The sequence below is a fragment of the Bos indicus x Bos taurus genome, chromosome 4 (genome assembly GCF_003369695.1).
Source record: "Bos indicus x Bos taurus breed Angus x Brahman F1 hybrid chromosome 4, Bos_hybrid_MaternalHap_v2.0, whole genome shotgun sequence".
Lineage (NCBI taxonomy): Eukaryota > Metazoa > Chordata > Mammalia > Artiodactyla > Bovidae > Bos > Bos indicus x Bos taurus.
In genome coordinates, this window is record NC_040079.1 from 31,499,515 (window position 1) to 31,519,485 (window position 19,971).

The window sequence follows — 19,971 nt, forward strand, 5'->3', positions numbered from 1 at the left end:
TGATCCCTGGGTTGGAAAGATCCTCTGGAGAAGGGAAAGGCTTCCCACTCCAGTATTCTGGCCTGGAGAATTCCATGGACTGTATAGTGCATGCGGTCCCGAAGAGTTGGACAGTACTAAGTGACTTTCACTTTTCTGTGCAGGCTGCAGAGAGGAGGTAGGACTCTGGATTGGTTAGTTTTCATATCAAATAGCATGTTTTTTGCTACCTCTCAAGATTGACTAGCTTTGGAAGAGACAGTCCCTTCCCTGCAAGAAACGTGTTTTAAGATGTCGGAACATCCAAGTATGCAGAAAGTAAAAAAAAAAAAATTATTAATCTGTTTTTATTAAACAGGAATTTAGGAGTGAGATCATTTTCAGCATGTGCCCAAAGAAAGAGGAGAGTGGTAAGGAGCATTTCCAAAGTTGAAAAACTATTTTTAAATGAAGTAAAAAATAATTTTAAATGAAATGTTTCAAAATAAATACCTTTCTAGCAAAGAAAAAAATGCATTCATCACATGGTAGCTAACCAACTAAATTAGAAACATATCAAATTGGCTCTCAATCCATAGTAATTATATTCAGTAATCATTGCAACATTTTTTCAACTTTTTATTGAGCACCTATTCTGTGCCAGGAATTGTGCTGTGTCATAGGATCTCAGCATGTGGTTGTGCCTTCACTAAGCTTATCTGAGAGTGGGGCGGAGAGAATACAGGTCAGAATCCCTAGAGCAGTGCAGTGTGAAGATACATGTCAAATAAATGTCCTCACCATCCTCAAACATCTAGTCACACGACAGTAGTATGTGCCTAACTGTCCTCCTCCTCAGTGCTGGGTTATGCACCTTCTAAAGTGAAAGTGAAAGTCGCTGAGTCATGTCAGACTCTTTGCCCCACTATGGACTTCACAGCCCATGGAATTCTCCAGGCCAGAATACTGGAGTGGGTAGCCTTTCTCTTTAAAGACCAATAAATTTGCAAATTTATTTTTAAAAATTGAGAAATTTCTTTTATTGCCTCTACGTTACCAAATAAAGCTCAGAATTTTGAAAATACTTCTTGTTCCGTGGCCTTCTACTCTCCCTTTTATCATATCTACTCCTGTGGGCTATCATTTTCCTGTTAGTCATTTTTGTGTTAGCATAAGCCAACAACTAATTTTCCTAAATGAGTATATTTATCCAAAGTTCACTCTTAGAGGTTTTTAACACTACATCTCATTACTACTTAATACCCTTAATTCATTGCATTAGTGAATGTCTGTTTACTTCCCACAATATTGAATTATATCTATGCAGTAAATCCAGAGGTCTACTATATATTATTCTCCTTTCAAATTCACTTGCAGAAATAAAAGCATATATTCTCTGTATAACTTTGGGACCGAGCCCTCTGCTGGAAAGGAGACAGGTTTTGTATGTTAGCTGAAAGTTCAGAGATGCCATGTATATCTAACAAATTAATTCCCTATCTTTTGAAATGAAATTACACAATTCCTTTGTACTCTGTTAATTAGATGAATCTGTGTTCTCGTAGCACTTTTTTTGTACTTCAGAATTATGCCACATTCTGTGGACAAGTTCTGTTTACACACCTAGCATTTCTATCATTGTGCAAGTTCATGAAGAGCAGGGCTACTGTTCTACTATTCTCTTTGTATCTCAGATACAAGGATGATTCCTGCAAAAATCCTGGATCTAAAGGGAAATACAACTTTGCCTCTATGAACCTAACCATATACAAAGTTACATAGAATATTCCTGCCAAGTCTCTTTGTCTGTTTAATGGTCTCTTTTCTCATGGGCTTCATGGCTAAGTCTGCCATGATGGAAGTTTACTGTTTGGACCTTCCCCCAACAATAGTAACATAAGCGTCTTCCATACTCATTGAAAACATATCCACCCCTCCCACAGACATTTACTGTGTTATTTCTAAGGCCAAATGCTTTTCATGTGCTATTCAATAATCTCAAGAACCTCTAAAAGGTATAATTATTGCCATTAAAACCTAGAGAGCATATTAAAAAACAGAGACATCACTTTGCCAACAAAAGTCTGTATGGTTAAAACTATGGTTTTTCCAGTAGTCATGTATAGATGTGAGAGTTGGGACCATAAAGAAGGCTAAGCACCGAAGAATTGATGCTTTCGAACTGTGTTATTGGAGAAGACTCTTTAGAATCTTTAGGACAGCAAGGAGATCAAACCAGTCAATCCTACAGGAAATCAATCCTGAATAGTCATTGGAAGGACTGATGATGAAGCTGAAGCTTCAGTATTTCAGCCACTTGATGCAAAGGACCAAGTCATTGGAAAAGACCCTGATGCTTGCAAAGATTAAAGGCAGGAGGAGAAGGGGACAACAGAGGATGAGATGGTTGGATGGCATCACTGACTCAATGAACATGAGTTTGAGCAAACTCGGGAGAGAGTGAAGGACAGAGAAGCCTGACATGCTGCAGTCCATGGCGTCTCAGAGCTGGACATGACTGAGCAACTGAACAACAACAAAATATAATAGGAACTGATCCAAGTTAACATCAGGTTCATATAGCTAGACAGTGTTGAAAGTTGGTATTTGCCCTTGTAACTGTCTATCTCCAAAATTCATACCTTTTTCAATTCATCTTGCTATCTCCATTCTGTCACCTGACAATCATTTATGTATTCTAAGGAACCTAGTCCATATATAGCGTCCTTTTCAGAGCATTATCAAATTGTCTCTTTTTGTGGCTTACTTGTGAAAACATGACTTTCACAGTAGAATCATAATTGGAGAAAAAACTGAAGGACAGAACTAAGGAAAAGGGCAGCATCAGTTCAAGATGATTCAAGTGACTATGACAACTCCCACACTTAAAATTCTTTAGTGGCTCCCCATTGGCTTTGATTTGTTCAACAAATATTTTGTGGGCATCTACTAAGTCCTGGAGAAGGAGATGGCAACCCACTCCAATATTCTTGCCTGGGAAATCCCACAGACAGAGGAGCTTGGTGGGCTACAGTCGATGAGGTCACAAAAGAGTCCAACATGATTTAGTGATGAAACAATGATGACTGAGTTTCAGATGCTATTCATTACACTGTGAATTACAGCAGCAAGATATTTCCCTTATAGGAAGGTGATGGGAAGTAAAAATGGAGAAATATGTCATGCTATGATATATGTCAGAGAAGGCAATAGCACCCCACTCCAGTACTCTTGCTTGGAAAATCCCATGGACGGAGGAGCCTGGTAGGCTGCAGTCCATGGGGTCGCTAAGAGTTGGACACGACTGAGCGACTTCACTTTCACTTTTCACTTTCATGCATTGGAGAAGGAAATGGCAACCCACTCCAGTGTTCTTGCCTGGAGAATCCCAGGGATGGCTGAGTCTGGCGGGCTGCCGTCTATGGGGTCGCACAGAGTCGGACATGACTGAAGCGACTTAGCAGCAGCAGCAGCAGTATGATATATGTGCATGGGGAAAAAATGAGGTAGGTCAAGAAGTTTGGGAGCATCTTCCTTGTAAAGTCCAGACATCTTAGTATGTTTACAGCAGCCCTCACCAGGTGACTACCATCTACATCTACTGAATACCATCGTAATAACCACATTCAGTATTCTCTTCTACTGAAATTCCATTTTTCTCATGTACTCACATGAGCTAACTGCTGTTCAACCTACAATGCAAAGGACACATCATCTCATGATGTCTCTGAAATCTTTCTTCTCTGACACCCTCAGATTCTTGTTTGTATGCCAGAGCATACTGAGCTATATCTGTGTTGTAATTTTCCACTTTCAATGTCTATCTTCAAATATACAGCAAACTCATTGATGGCAAGAAGTATACTATTTCACCTTGAATCTGGGACTCTTAATTTTATGCCTAGCAGAGAATAAACACTCAATAAATGCTCTATGAAAGATGCAGATGCTTAAATGAAATAAGACATTTTAATAAGATATACAAGATTGTCAAATTTGACAATCAAGGATGAAAAGAAAATTATAATAATTTATATAAGAATTCTAAAGACATATTAAACCATGTACAGAAGTTGACAGGGTAATCACTTTTTAAAGATTATCTTTTTATAAAACAGAACGAACACATTATCAAGGTAAAATAAAAAACATGATTCCATGTTTCAGACAGACTAGTACACTTAGGATATTACATTTTAAAAGATAAGATATTGGAATTAATATTTTCTTGACAATTTTATTACATACTACAAACTACTTGTAAAGATATTTTATTTGCAGTAAATTGGTATTATTCACATCTTTACTTTTCTCAGAAGAAAATTAGGCCTCTAAGTATTCTAGGCCTTATAATCAGTCTTTGGTAGAATCAAGAATATAACAGGTACCTCTTAGTATATATACATTCACAGTATGTAAAATATTTGCAATACACTCATGGCAATTGGGCTTCCCTGGTGGCTCAGCTGGTAAAGAATCCACCTGCAAAGCGGGAGACCTGGGTTCAATCCCTGGATTGGGAAGATCCCCTGGAGAAGGGAAGGGCTACCCACTCCAGTATTCTGGCCTGGAGAATTCCAGGGACTGTATAGTTATGAAGGGTTGCAGAGTCAGACACAACTGAGCAACTTTCACATGGCAATTAGAAAATACAAAATTGGATATCTTCCATAGCAAATTCTATCTATCTTCTTTATCAAGTGTCTACTTTGAGTTTCAAAAGCAAAATGTGGTATGAGTGGATTTATTAACACTGCCCCAACTATGAGTTTGAAAGTTAAAGGCACTGGTCACAATTCTTTATCAATTAATAATAACTCCAGGTTCAATTTAATCATGAAAAACAATCTTTGCTCAAAAATTTAAAATACTGTCTTGGCCATGAGTTTTGATTCACATTTCAAATGTAAAAGTTTATATAGGTATCATTACTTGCCTAAAAAAAAATCATCTGGCTAAATATTAAATATAAAAATGTACAAAATATAAAAGCACAAAGCATGTAGACAGGAAACTTAAGGACTGAATTTAATTTTAATAGGTTGTTTGATTTTTAATATTTTGAATAGGTGACTGATAGGAAATGTTCTTCAATTTAACACTTTGACACGCCTTTTGGGTGACGTTGGGGATGACTTCCGAACACCTGACTTTGAGGCACTCAGGGGAGTGTTTCTCAGGAGTACATGGAGATACTGTGGCAGTTGTAGTGGAGGGTGAGATACTGCTGAAGGTGGTAGTAGATGCCTCCTTCTGGCTGGAGGAATGATCACTGGGTTGTAACTTCACAGGGCTGTCTATACAAATGTCTTCTGCCATACATACGTTAACACTATGAACATTTTTTATATCAACTCTCTTCTTACAGTGGATGTTGGCATAACAACTGCAATAAAATGTATCAGAAAACTTTTGCAGGTCTTCAAGTGTGACTGTCCCAGGTACTATGTATTTTCCACCTTCCCCAGTTTGAATAGCAAAATTCATTGGGTTCAGGTGAAGATAGTCGCTTGAATTCCAGTGTTTCCTTGTACACACTCCTTCATCGTGGCAAAGCACTTGGCTGCACATTTTGGCGGCTAGGGTGACGTTGATTATGTAAGGATTCAGTGTAGTGTTCAAGTAAGTGCCTAGGTTCATGCAAGATTGCTGTAAAATTATAAGATCAGATTATTAAGATCTAAGTAAATTAGTTCATATATGAATTAATTCACTACATAAAGCAATTTTAAAGGAAGTACCAAAATATCAGTAAGAGGTAGGAAATATTTCATCTTTTTTGCTTTATCAAGACCATTCCAGCTATTTTTGTGTGTGTGACATTTGTAAGTAAGTTTCACATGCCATTTCATGTCACTAAATCACTGACCCATTGAGGTTTAATACATCCTAGCCATAGTCTCCTCAATAATTCCTACACTAACAGGGATGGAAGGGGCGGAATGGTACAGTGGAGTGGAGTGGGGGTGGAGGGCTTAGAGCATGGAGTCTGGAGCCCATCTGCCCAGATTGGAGTCACAGTTCTATCAATGGCTAGCTATGTGAGCTTGGGAATCCCGTAAGCTTTCTAAGTCTTGGTTTCCTTTCTGGGTGACCTTGGGAAAATTAATTAACCTGACTATGCTTCAGCTTCATCATCTAAAGATAATTATAGAACCTACCTCATAGGGTTGTTGTGAAGATGAAAAGATACAGTACATAAAAGGGCTAAGCACAGGGTCCAGCATATCATTTTTTACCTCAATGTGTAGCTAATATGAAGTACAAATAAAGATAAGAAGTATCACATTGCTCAGACACTTTTAAGCACTGGAAAGAGTGGTTTCTGAATTGCTAGCTCACCAGCTATCCCATCTTAACACCTGAGAGTGTGTATGTTGGTGCTGCCTTCTCCCTTCATCCCACTCTCTCCCTCCCCCACTGCGTGCACAAGTCCATTCTCCACATCTGCATCTCCATTCCTTCGCTGCAAAGAGGTTCATCAATACCATTTTAGATTCCATACATATGCGTTAATATATTTGTTTTTTTCTCTTTTACTTTCTTCAGTCTGTATAACAGGCTCTACGTTCATCCACCTCACTAGAAGGGGTGAGAAGTTGCTGTGTAGGTCAAGGAGCCCGATCTGACACTCTGATACCTGGAGGGATGGGATGTGGGGAGGGGAGGAAGGCTGAGGGAAGGGATCTATATATAATTATGGCTGATTTGCATTGTCGTATGACAGAAACCAACACAACCTTGTAAAAAAAATTAAATATTTAAAAAAAGAAAAAAATTGCTAGCTCAAAACACCTAAACAGGTTCATCCGACTATATATTAAATGTTATATATAATTCAAGTATGGTTGAACTATGACAGCTGTTTTGCAGATATACTTATTTGGCAGAGTATGAGTGATGAGTCACTAAAATGATTCATCTTGAAATGGATACTTCTTAAAAGTAGGAATCCATCCTTTTCAAAACATAGAAGGTAGTTGCTTTCTTTCATGATCAACAATTCCATTGAATGAGTTGGCTGTGCTCATCCTTCATTAAGATCAAAGGAAGTGTTTATTTGTGGTAGGTTGGCAGGCAAGTTGAGGAACCTTGGCAGCTTCCACTTGAATCTATTTCTTGTTACCTTCTTGAAATGATGCCATCAATGGTAGGCAGAATAAGATCCTTCCAAGGATGTTCATACTCCAGTCCCTTGGAACCTGTGACTGTGTTACTTTACATGGCAAAAGGGACCCTCTAGATTTGATTAAGGCTGTGGATCTTGAGATTGGGAAAGTCTAAGGCCAAACCACCCTGAATATACCTGATCTCATCTGATCTTGGAAGCTAAGCAGGGTCGGGCCTGGTTAGTACTTGGACAGGAGGAGATGGGGAGAATATTCTGAACCATCTGATGGACTCAATCTAACCACGAGTCTGTAAAAATGTAGAAACGTTTTCTATTTGGATTTTAAAAATGAGCTGGGAGAAAGAGGACAAACACAAAGGTAAGGGAGACTCAACCCAGCATTGCTGGCTTTGAATGTAGAGGAAAAGGCCAAAAGCTAAAGAATATAGTGACCTCATGAGAAACGAAATCACTTTAACCATAGCCAGACAGGAAATAGAGATCTTTATGCTATAAACACAAGAAAGTGAATTCTGTCAACAACCCAAATGAGCAAATGAGGGTCTTTCCCTAGACAGGAACGCAGTCCTGCTGACATCTTGATTTTAGTGCATTAAGGTCCATGTTGGACTTTTGAACTACTGAATTGTAAGATAATAATTTTCTGCTGTTTAAACCACTGTTTGTTGTAGTTTTTATGGCAGCAATAGAAAACCTCTTCTTAATCCTCTAATAGCTTTACATGGTGTTAAGAATATAATTCAACTTGTCTACAGCCTGCTGAGGTGTAACCTCACCCATCTCTTGTACCCTCACCCACTTGGCCTTAGACACACTAGTTGTTTCACAAGCATGGCAGGTTCATTTCAAGCTGCACTTACTGTTTCCTCTGCCCAGAATGCTCTTCCATCTCATTTTAAACATTACTGACTCCATCTTGTCTTTCAGATTGCAGTTTTCATTAGACCAGACCCTTCTTAGACACCTTTCCTGTTCATTTTCTTACATCTCTCTATTTAAATTTTCTGCATAGAACTTACCACATAAAATATTTTTATTGTTTTGTGTTGCCTCTATTGGGCTTACCTGGTAGCACAGTGGTAAAGAATCTGCCTGCCAATGCAGGAGACGTGGGTTCAATCCCTGGGTAGAGAAGATCCCCTGGAGTAGAATATGGCAGCCCACTCCAGTATTCTTGCCTGGGAAATCCCATGGACAGAGGATCCTGTGGCCTACAGTCCATGGGGTTTCAAAAGAGTCAGACACAACTTAGCGACTAAACAACAAGAACAATTATTTTTATCCCTCCAACTGTATGAGCTTCATGAAGGCAGGGACTTTGTCAGTATTCTTCAACACAGTATCACCAGTGCCAAGGGTATATGAGAATTTATACCAAGATCAAAGACATTGATCTGGGCTGCCTAGGTGGCACTAGTGGTAAAGAACCTATGTGCAAAAGCAAGAGACATAAGAGACAAGGGTTCAATCCCTGGATCAGGAAGATCCCCTGGAGAAGGAGATGGCAACCCATTCCAGTATTCTTGCCTAGAAATCCCATGGACAGTGGGGCCTGATGGACTACAGTCCATAGGGTCGCAAAGAGCTGAACACCACTGAAGTGACTTAGCACAGATGACATTAGAGTTGTCTACAGAGACAAGAACTAGGCAGGAAGAGGAGTGAAAGGATGAGAATGTTTGAGAGTCAGTAGCCTACACAAGATGCAGTCTTTGTAGGCTTAAAGTCTTTCTCTAAGACATAAAGTCTAGTTTATAGTATTCATCAAAATCCATGCTGTAAATACTCCTACCATGGCCAATTTTAAGCTACCAACATGACATCACCATTACATAGGACAGGATTATGGTAGGAAGAAACACACCATTGCATAATACCATTTCCACTTACACATATATGATTGATATAAATAAATCAAAAGTATGGATAATAGGACAAGTAAATAATTGATACATTTTTAGTATTTATTGCTTTTGTTTTTAGCATACTTAGCATACTTTTGTTTTTGCATACTTATTCTAAGTTTTTGTAATTTAATTTTTAACAAACAGTTCACAAAATTTCTGAATATTTAACAATGAGGTCTCATGAACTAAAGCCAGTAGAAGCTGACTCTGTCTCACAGTTGGGTCTAGTAAGATGAAATGGAAGGAATGATTTGCCTACATTTGATAACCATTGTTTTAAGTCAATTCCAATCATTGCAAGTAAACTTGGAATTACCAGTTTTTTAAGTTGTCAGTGGATCAGAGAAAACACAAACAATCCATGACAGTATTGATGACATAGGAAAAAGGCAAAGTAATGATAGAATTAACATTCAAAATGATTGTAAATTGGGAAAGGTCTACAGGGAACAAGTTCAAATCAGTGTCATTAACTAGGAAGTCTTCATATTAAAGTTGAAGGACTGTCTCTATGTGAATACTGAAGGTGATTTGAGAGTCATGGTAGAAGAATGCGAATCTAAGATTGAAGTGCAATTAAAAAAAAAAGTGTAGCAGTTGAATTCTATGCCATGTCATACTGCTAATGTCACCCTACTAATTGGAGAAGGCATGATTCATTCCTTATCAGAGTAAGTGTGAAGTTCTCAATTAAAAAAAAATTATAAATGGGGAATTTATAAATGGTTCCATCAAAGAACTAATGGGATCCTTGAGAAGAGAGTTTATACATTTGAGAAAACAACTGATAAAAATCAGGAATATTCCTACGAGAATTATAATTCTTAAATAATTTTCTGACATATAAAAGATATTACAAAAGGGACATATCCCATTATCTGAACTTATAGTCTATATTATTTCCCTTTACTGGTGATCAAACCAGAGATAATAGAATCTACCAAATAGGTAGGAGGGCTCAGATAATCTTGAAACGAATTTCAAAAAGCTAAATACCTTTACAAATGAAGGAGAAATACAGCTAGTGTATCTGAAGGACAAGATACAAAAGATCTCTTTTGGTCTTAGAGTGTAAATTCTGTTCTTTGTAAGTCCTAGGATGAAACCTCTGGACCAAGAGCTTCATAAGACACACTCCATGGCACCTAGGTTACTAGTATTTCCACATCGATCAGAGAAGGAAAGTTCAGCTCCAACTCAGCAGTGTCCATGTGACAGCTCTATTCATGTTTTGAGTCAAGAAAACTGAAGAGGTAAAGGATAAAGACCTGATATGGAGAAGGAAAGAGAGAAAAGAGAAAGAAAGAGATAAAAGGAGTAGGTCATGATAGAATGGTTTAAGGCTTTTTGAAGTAAAGAAAATGCATTAGGAAAAAATGAATACAGTTCATACTATGTAGAGCTAAATAAGCCTTCCTTCCTGATAAAACAAGTTTTGCTTAAAATAGACACTATTAAATACAACCTGTGGAAAATAAAGTGTTCCTTTTCCTCTCCCTTAGGGAAGCTTTGAACAATCTAATACATTTTCAAAGACTAACTGCCAACTGCCCACACCATCCCAGTTGCTGACCCCCCACAGTAAACTGTCATCAACTTAGTAAATAAGTAAGTGCTTAATAAAACAGTAATTGGGTGAATGAAAGAATGAGTGAATGAATGTTGACTAGTTGAGCTCTTCTTTTGAGAAGCAACACGGCACAATAGAGTAAGTAAAAAAAAAAACAAGAATATAGTCCTGTTTTTGCTACTTCTTAGCCAGGTAGCATAGAGAATTTCAATTAATCTCAACAAATTTCTGTTTCCTCACTGGAAAGCTGCCTTATAACACAACCATACAATTGATAGTTTGATTTAACCACTATTAATTGAGCACCAACTACTTTGTGCCAAAGATCATGTTTATTACTCAATCCCACAACAATTCTCATAAACATTCAAAGTAGAAATGTTTTCATCTGTTTCCACATCTATTTTCATCATTTCAACTTACCATAGATAAGCTTAGATTGAGACTGCCCCACATTATAATCCCAGAGGCACCTAGAGAAACGATCTCACCAACCGAATTCACAAGGTCACCCTGGCAAAGGTGATAGGGAGAGTTAACAGGGAGGAATACAATGAAGTGTTATACACAGGACAGTAACGCCAAAGCCAAGAATGCTAACCCAACAATAATTATGTAAGTATTTCTCCACTATTCATTTCTATCTTTTATGCCACCACTGTCCTACTATAACAAAAACATGAATTTTCTGCTACTATTTTAATTACTTTTATTGACAAGAGAGTAGGCCCATAAAAGGAGCTAAATTAATACATTGTTTATACTACCCAATTGTCTATGGTTGCTAAAATATTGTATGATTACATTAAAAATGAAATATATTCTTATTTTACATTCATATAAGGATGCAGATCTACCTGAGTGCATATTCCTAAAGATTATTAAAAGCTAAGTTTTACTCCCTTCAAAAATGGTGTTCCATTCCACTAAACACCATTTGTGGACAGTATTCCATAGCTTTCTTACCTTGCTTTATTTACTTACCTGAGAAAGATATGTTGAAGACCCATCAGTAAAAACTGGACGGGCATATACAAAAACCGGAAGTGGACTTTCGACATTCGCTATTTTAGACAACCGAATGGCTTCCTGGACACGATTACGAACATACAAGGCAGCATTTTGAGTAGATTTTAACCTGATATTCAAATAAACAGAAGGGAAAAGGGCAGTGCTTTCCTTCCACAACCACTCGAGATCATCATTTCTCCTTTTTTCTACATCAGGGCAATTTCCATTGTAAGTAGGTTGGTTATGATTATGATTGTAACAATCAGGAAAAAGATAATAACCCCATAAGTGATTTGGCCGAAGTAATTTTCCCAGTTTTAAAGTCTCTTGCATGAAACTCTTTCCTGCTGTCTCAAAATCCACTTTTGCAATCTTGGAAGCCTCTGGGAAACTGAGTTGCGGATTTTTTTGCAGAACCAACTCAACTGACTCATCCCTGTAAACATCTTTAGGTTTCCAGTTTCTTGCCCAGGTAGGCCTCCAGTTTTCCCAGTCAATGACCGCCAAGCCCACGCTGTCATTTGGTATGTAATAGGCAATGTCATTTTTTGCTTTCTCCAAATGACTTTTTAAGTTTCCCAACTGGGGAATTCCTCCGAATACGGTTTTGCCTGTTTTTTCATCTATATGAGGATAGTAGCCAAGTCTATCAGCATAAAATAATGTAATAAATTGTCCGGTAGCACTTTTCTGGGGGCTTCCTTTTACAGAGAAGAGTCTCAGATCTGGAGGTAGTTGAAATCTTCTGTTAACACAACGTTCAACTGGGGCATTCCAGGCCCAGAGGAAAGAAGTGTTTGAAATAAGAGGGGGTGCTCTGAAGTCCAGAGCCAAACAACACGGAAGCAGAAGGAAGGTGAACACTGCCTGGGGTGTTCCGCTAGACCCAGCAAAGCTCCGAAAGGAGATATGGTGGCGCCTCAGCATTCTCATCACAAAGAGCGATGACTATGAAAGGCACTTTTTTCTCCTACACGCTTTGGTGTACCTAATATTTGATGCAAGATATGAACACAGAATGAAGCCACTTTGATGGATAAAAATGAATAATGATGATTTACATTTAAATATTCTTCTTCCTTCGTATTTAGGAATGTTTTGCAAGTTGCTTCATCTGTAACTGAAAAAAAAAAGTAAATGTAGAATATGTCATTACACTACATTTCCATGTCAGAGATTGTAAGCTTCACAGTCAAGTTCTTGACTTTAAGTGCAGGGAGTTTAATTCAGTGTTTGAAGATGAAGGACTCCTGTGTTTGAATTAATGAAATTATTTTCTCTTATGTGTGATACAGATTGTATAGTGACTAATGCTTGTCTCATGTTTCCAAATCACTGTTGAACCTACAGAGAAATGAAGGTGGCTCTTTTACCTTGTGCCTTCCTAGCTGTGCAGAATGCTGTACCAAACAATGCCTTAGCAACAAACTGTTAAATAAAAATAAATTCCAAGTTGAACCTCTCAGTTTGTTATTTCTTGAAAGAACATTTTTCAGTGTTCTGCCAAAAAGTGGGAAAAAACCTCTCATGGAATGGTGAGATTTCACCATTATTTTTTTTTCCCTTTCTTAAGGAAGGCAGGTAGAAGAGGTAAAAGTCACTTCTGCCAGAGGAAATAAGTCAAAAGTTTGCTCGAAACTATTGAATCAAATAAAATCGCCTTTTGAGGGGTACGTTGAAGTGCTATTTTTTGTGCTCCATACTATATCAAAGTAATGTACATTTGTGTTTAAAGTTAATAAAATATTTTATGACTTTATATCTTCCAGTAAAAGGATTGGTTCTGGCCTACCTCATGGAAAGGAATACATGAACTTTGGCCTTTTATAGTCTTCTATAGTTGACATTGTATTATATCATTTTGATTGTCACAATGTGAAGTGTTAGGGCACATTTTGTGGTACAATAAAACATTCTGAGTCAAGGATAAGAAATTAAACTATGTATTATTTAACATTTGGTATTTGTAAAAATTACCTGCAAGAAGACGTGTTTAAATGTTCTGTAATTCTAGGAGGAAACTAGAATGTTGAATTGGATTACTAGCATACTGCTATGTAACTGTATAAAGAGAATTTAACGTTTTTCCCAGGAACATGTGGTCTTACCATAAATATCCATTTATTCCCATTGCTGAAAAGCAGTTGCTCTAAAGAGACCACCACAGGCAGAATAAAATAAAATCTTAAGAACCATTACAGTCTCATGCTTTGAAGAAAATGGATTTTCCCTGCTAATGTTTAAAACATATAAAAGAACTAAAATTTTTCATAGTTTAAGCCCTTATAAACTTTCTTACTTAGGAGTTAGAAAATCTTCACCTTAAGTAGCATTGGAGGAAACACTCCTCTAAACTACCAATACAAACACCTGAATGGCAGCTGGTGAGACAACTACATGGAATAAAGAAAGGATTAGGTTAAACTTGTTGAAATAAGGTTCATACCTAATTTCCACATGATCATTTTATATAAAAAAAGCTTGGGGAAGAATGAGCCTAATGGGAAGATCTCTACTTACAGAAATTGTCAAAAAAAGAATGGACACTTCTATCCTTAATTGTGAATTTAAATTTTAAAAAGTAACAAAGCTATGACATTTAAAGGAGGATAGTTACTCTAATGGGTTGAACAGTGTGCCCCCCACAAATGCAATTCTACCTCAAACCTCATAAGAATATGACCTTATTTGGAAATAGAGTCTTTGCAAATATAAATAGTTAAAGATATAAGATGATATCGTCTTGGATTGGGGGAGGCCCTAAATTCAGTGACTGGTACCCATAGAAGAAGAGTAAAGGACACAAAGATGTAGGGAAGAAGGCCATGTGACTATGAAGATGGAGACTGAAGTAACACAGCTTCAAACCAAGGCATGCCAAGGTGCCCTGAGCCAACAGGAGCTAGGTAAAGACAAAAAAGACTCTTTTCTGGTGTCTTGAAAGGGAACACAGCCCTGCTGACACCCTGATTTAGAACTTCTGGCCTTCAGAACTAAATCATAAATGTCTGTAGTTTTAAGCCACTAAGTTAATTGCAGTTTGTTTCAGCAACCCTGGAAAACTCGTTCTAATCACCAAAGGTAAAAAGGATTGTAGTTTCTACAAGTTTCTTTTCTCAAGCCAGTTTCATCTTCAAGATTAAAAATTAGCATGTTTATATGCATCATAATGTAACTCTTTTACTCAAACTGACCTAATTATAACAAACCAGTGACAGAGCCAGAACCAGAAACTGCATTTCTGTGGAATAAAACCTTCTTGAAGTCTTCAGAGTTTAAGTAAAACTCCATCCTTTGGCCCACCTGATGATCATCAACCTAACCTCAAATGTCACTGTTTCATACATAGCAAGATGTTTGGTGTCTGTGTGAGCCAAGGCAATGACCAGAGGCAAAAGCCCATGAGGCCAGGAAGACTCACTTGAGCTTGAAACTGATTGCAGGTTTGAGTTTCAGTGGGAATCGCTCTGTGTGTGTGTGCTCAGTTGCATCACTCTTTGCTACCCCTCAGACTGTAGCCCGCTAGACTCCTCCGTCCATGGAATTCTCCAGGCAAGAATACTGGAGTGGGTAGCCATTCCCTTCTCCAGGCAATCTTCCCGACCCAGGGATCAAACGCACATCTCCTGAATTGCAGGTAGATTCTTTACTGTTGACCCACCAGGGAAGCCCTAGGAAGAGATCTACAGGAATTTAATTTTCCAAACAGATAGTTGGGAGACTGCTGTGTTAATTCATAGGTGAGAGAAAATAAACAGGAGCATTTTTAGGTCTAAAATACAAAGGCAAGATTGAGAAATCACAGATCAGAGGTTTCTGACTATAGTCAGAGAATTAAATGGATTACATTTACAGCAGAAACTTCGAGGTTCTCAACATTCACTTCTGAGACCCAGTTAAAGGAACTAGCCTAAGTCCAGAGCTTTATAAGTAGCAAAGAGCATATTTGGACTAGCTGGGATCTTCATTGTCATAAGCAATTCTTGTTAATAAGAATAAGTCATGATGTTTTATAAGTAATGTGGCTGGAAATAGGTAATAAAACTTGATTCAATAAGAGAAGTTAATGACATTTGTGGCTGCATTCCATCGACTCCTTTCCCTTCTCCCTTTATCATTATCATCACCAGTATTCTTTATTATTCATTCCTTCTCCTACTTTGTCTCAGGTTTGTCCGTATCTCCCACAGATTAAATTTACACAGACTGGAGACCCTCAAGGCTAAAGAAATTGCTAATTTTTAATCTGTGTATCCCCTGTAAGATAAGTTGCTTCAGTCATGTCCAACTCTTTGTAATGCTATGGACTGTAGTCCACCAGGCTCCTCTGTCCATGGGATTCTTCAGACAAGAATACTGGAGTGGGTTACCATTTCGTTCTCCAGGGGATCTTCCCAACCCAGGGATCAAACATCTCTTATGTCTCCTGCATTGGCAGGCAGGTTCTTCACCTCTAGCGCCACCTGGGAAGCTCCTAGCAAGCACAGGTAAGTGCCAAACAACTTCCAAACCCAGAGTGTTGGTCTTAAAAACAGCACATTACGGAACTTCTAATTTTTTTCACCAAAAGTCATACCTCATTTTCCCTATAAACTTATACAATACAATTTTAAAAGACAACTTATTTTTGAAGCACCTTTAAAAGTTTTCCTCTAAGAAGTCAGTAGGTTAGAAACTGTTTCAATCTATTAGCTCTGCAGTGTTTAACCTACTGGGTGAGAAAAGGCAGATCTTTGCCCAGTCAGTTAAAGACTTAAATCTTTTGAGATGTTATTGTATGATGGGGGGAAAGGGGCTTTTCTGTGTGTGCCTATACATGTGTGTGTATGTTTGAATATGTGTGTGTGAATCCTGGAAACTCAAGTGCCTCCTAACCAAGAGGGTTAGCAATGATGGTAAATTAACATAAGAATGCTATGAATTTTTCTATTAGCATTTGAAATGAGTTTAAGAATGCAATGATAGAACAAATTCTCATTTGCAGTAATTTTGATGTGTTTTGTTAAATAGTGACAAATTTCTGTAGTGTAATATAGATGAAGAATGGACTCAAGGCACCCATTTCAAGGAAGTACAGCATTCACTGCAAAGGTAATCTCTCCTTACAAAATTGGTAAAAATAATTAGATTTCACATTTTCAAAATGTAAAGCTATACTTGATATCTGTTAGCTAAAGGAAAATATTAATTTTCTGAATTCTGCTCCTTAAAATGGGAAGGGAGAGGAGAAAAAAAAGAGCCAAGTAAATAACAAAGTTCCTCAAGAGGAGTTCTGAAACTCTATTTAATGGCTGTAGTGGAACACAGAGATGTAATCTATACATGCTCACTTTATGCAATAAAAGTTTGTCCTATTGTGCCACGATAAAATCAGGGAGTAATATAGCTAAGAAGCTAGAAAACCACAGTATCGTTAAACATGAAAATTCTAAACATTAAAACTGTAAGCAAAGTTATATTGTTACTTTGTAAAAGATATAAATATTTCAGCTTTGGAAAATGCTTGGTAGGTCAATACCTAGGACAATGTTTAATTGAAAATAAGAAAGCAGTTTCATCTTATTCTTAAACAAAAATCCCTTTGGAAAGAATATGAATGTGCTTATAAGGACTTTCTGTGTCCAGAATACCTTTGCAAAATCCAGAGGCCTTGTAAAAGAAGTACATAATATACCTTTAACTGTAGGATTAGGTTATTGTCAACTTTCTAAGCCACTAGTTGATACACAATAGATACACACAGGGATTAGTTATTAAAGGAATGAATGACATACTTTGAATTTCAATAAGCTGAAAATCATGGCTTATGGTGACACTTTAAAGTGAAGATGTTTAAACAAGAACCAAAATGTATCATCCAGAAGCCACAGAACTATTAAATAAAAACCAGAACAAGACAGTAATTAAAGCAGTAAAAACAAATTTTGTGAAGACAAACTACTGCAATAGGGGAAAAGAGACCTCAGCATACAACTGGGCTCCATTTTTGAATACAGCAAGGACTCTGAGAATTTATAACCGAGGAACAGAGGGCTGAGGGTGGTCAGTGGCTACAAAATTACTAAAGGAAACATCAGGGGTGAGGGGAGAGTCTGGCTAAAGACACCTGACAGGATTCTTGCTGAATGCAAGCCAGGTGGTCAGAGGTCATGTGGGGGACGGTGGCAGATGAGGAAGCTGCTACAGGTCCAGGGGTCAGAGAAGGAGGATGGGGCATTCGTGGTAAACTGCCTTCAGAAGGTTCCTGCTAGAATTGGACTCTACAAGGAAGGCTACAGAAGAAGCCCAGCATTTGAGGCAATGACAAAAAGAGACCTTAGCGAGCCTGACACGTAGGGTCCAGTGGAGAATCTTTGTCGGCCCCCTGTTTGTAGATGCAGAGTGAGTTAACCAGTTAATGAAATAAATGACTTTAATGTATCTGAAATTCCAGTAAACTCAAAATCATGGCTTGTGGTGACACTTTAAAATGAAGATGTTCAAATAGACTAAAAAAGAACTGTAGCATCCATAGCCAGAATTCAAACATTACTCAGAAAACAAGTATGTCTTCTATAGCCAAGCATGACTTCCTGATACACTCAGATATGACTGAAATGAAGTAATTGAACAGTGGAATAAAGCCATGAAGAGTCTCTAAATCCTAGAGGCTAATTAGAAGTACAGTAGCTTCCCCAGGGGTGCTCCTGTCAGACTGCAGGCTGAGCGCCATGAGGCCTGACTTGCAGTCATCCCACCAACATTCCATCACGTAAAGCTGGGACCAGGGCTGGTTCTTCTGTGGTTCCAGTGCCTCAGCTGCCTGGTACTGATGGACAAAGGGGGCTTAGCAGGTTGGAGTTCAGGGCACACAGCCTGCCCCCAAAGATGCCAAAGCTGCATATTGATTATTTCTAATTAATGTTACTTGAAAAGCAGCGCATATGTGAACCCTTTGATCCTTCTTTGTCTCCCTGAATACAGGAGATAAATCTCCCCTCTGAAGGCTGCTAGTAGAGATATCTTTATCACCAGAGATAATTCATTTCAGGGTTGAGAAGCTCATATACACAAACCCTGTTCCTTCTCTAATAATTTATTACACACATCTAAACTTTCCTTCGGAGAAGGCAATGGCACCCCACTGCAATACTCTTGCCTGGAGAATCCCATGGGCGGAGGAGCCTGGTGGGCGGCAGTCCATGGGGTCGCTAAGAGTCGGACATGACTGAGCAACCTCACTTTCACTTTTCACTTTTTATGCATTGGAGAAGGAAATGGCAACCCACTCCAGTGTTCTTGCCTGGAGAATCCCAGGGACGGGGGAGCCTGGTGGGCTGCCGTCTATGGGGTCGCACAGAGTCGGACACGACTGAAGCGACTTAGCAGCAGCAGCAGCAAACTTTCTTTAATTTTCTTATTTATTACGGCTCCAAACCTAAACTTTGTCCTATCCAATGCTCACAAATTTATTCTTTACATAAAAGATATAAAAGCTGCCCACTTTTGATCAATAAGCATCATTTTATGATCTCTGGTGTACATGAAATTAATTTTTCTCCTGTTAATCTATCTTGTGTCAATTTTATTACCTGTCCATGCACAAAAACTCAAGAGGGGTAGCAAGGAATAGTTTCCCCTTCTGGACAATACCAGTCAAGTTCAAATTCAGGAAGAATAATGAAAACCTCCAATCTTACCAGTGCTTTGCACAATGAAATTCACAACAGTAAAATAGATATAACATGGGCCATGAGTTTGCACTTGGCCTCCTATTAGCCATAAGCATTGTTTCTCCTCCCTTGACGAGTCAGATGACTTTTGGGTTTTATTTCTCTGAATCATCAAAGTCCCAGTTACTAAATCTTCTACATATGGGATTATAGCAGAGGTCCAAATGGTCGCTATAGTCTAACATAAACAGAAAACACCTGTCTATTCATAAATTTCCTTTCTCTAGAGACAAGAGGGACCCAATGGCATTAAATGTATGTGAGCACATTTACTCAGGGTGAAGATAAATACTGTTAAAGATGAGCTCAGCTTCAGAAGACAATACAACAAACAGATGTTTTCATCATATCTGTTTAAGATATCTGAAGCCTACAGAGATATCAGGCTTCTACATGGAAGACCCAGGATGCAGACTGAATTTTTTTCTTAGAATAGAGGACTGGTTCAAAAATGTCAGAATTTGAAGTGATTTAACATTATCACCCTAAAAAGCCACTCTCTTCAGTCTACCATAAGAATGCGTAACCATGCTTTGCTTTTGTGAAAGCAAAACCATTGGCTGAAGTCTCAAGCAGCTAGATGATTTCTCAGCAGGCACGTGTGACCATCCAGTCTAGGCCAGCTTTTCAGCCAAGATGCAAGCAAAAATAAAACTCAAATTTTTCAGTGTACCTGAAAGT

At 38.1% G+C, this 19,971-nt stretch overlaps 1 protein-coding gene across 1 annotated transcript; it reads right to left on the minus strand.

Annotated features, from left to right (window-relative positions):
* Positions 1-4,730: 4,730 nt before the first annotated feature.
* On the minus strand, positions 4,731-12,788 carry LOC113891262 (hyaluronidase PH-20-like). Its single transcript, XM_027539106.1, has 3 exons — positions 11,552-12,788; positions 10,991-11,080; positions 4,731-5,607 (listed from the first exon to the last, which is right to left on the minus strand). Exons 1-3 carry the CDS (start codon positions 12,509-12,511, stop codon positions 4,993-4,995), a joined length of 1,665 nt encoding a protein of 554 aa, XP_027394907.1. The 5' UTR covers positions 12,512-12,788; the 3' UTR covers positions 4,731-4,992.
* Positions 12,789-19,971: the final 7,183 nt, after the last annotated feature.

Coding starts and splice junctions, on each gene's coding strand:
- LOC113891262 (XM_027539106.1), bottom strand. CDS start 12,511: ATGAGAATGCTGAGGCGCCACCATATCTCCTTTCGGAGCTTTGCTGGG. Junction 11,081..11,551: donor CTTCAACATATCTTTCTCAG/GTAAGTAAATAA, acceptor CACCTTTGCCAG/GGTGACCTTGTGAATTCGGT. Junction 5,608..10,990: donor TCAATCTAAGCTTATCTATG/GTAAGTTGAAAT, acceptor ATAATTTTACAG/CAATCTTGCATGAACCTAGG.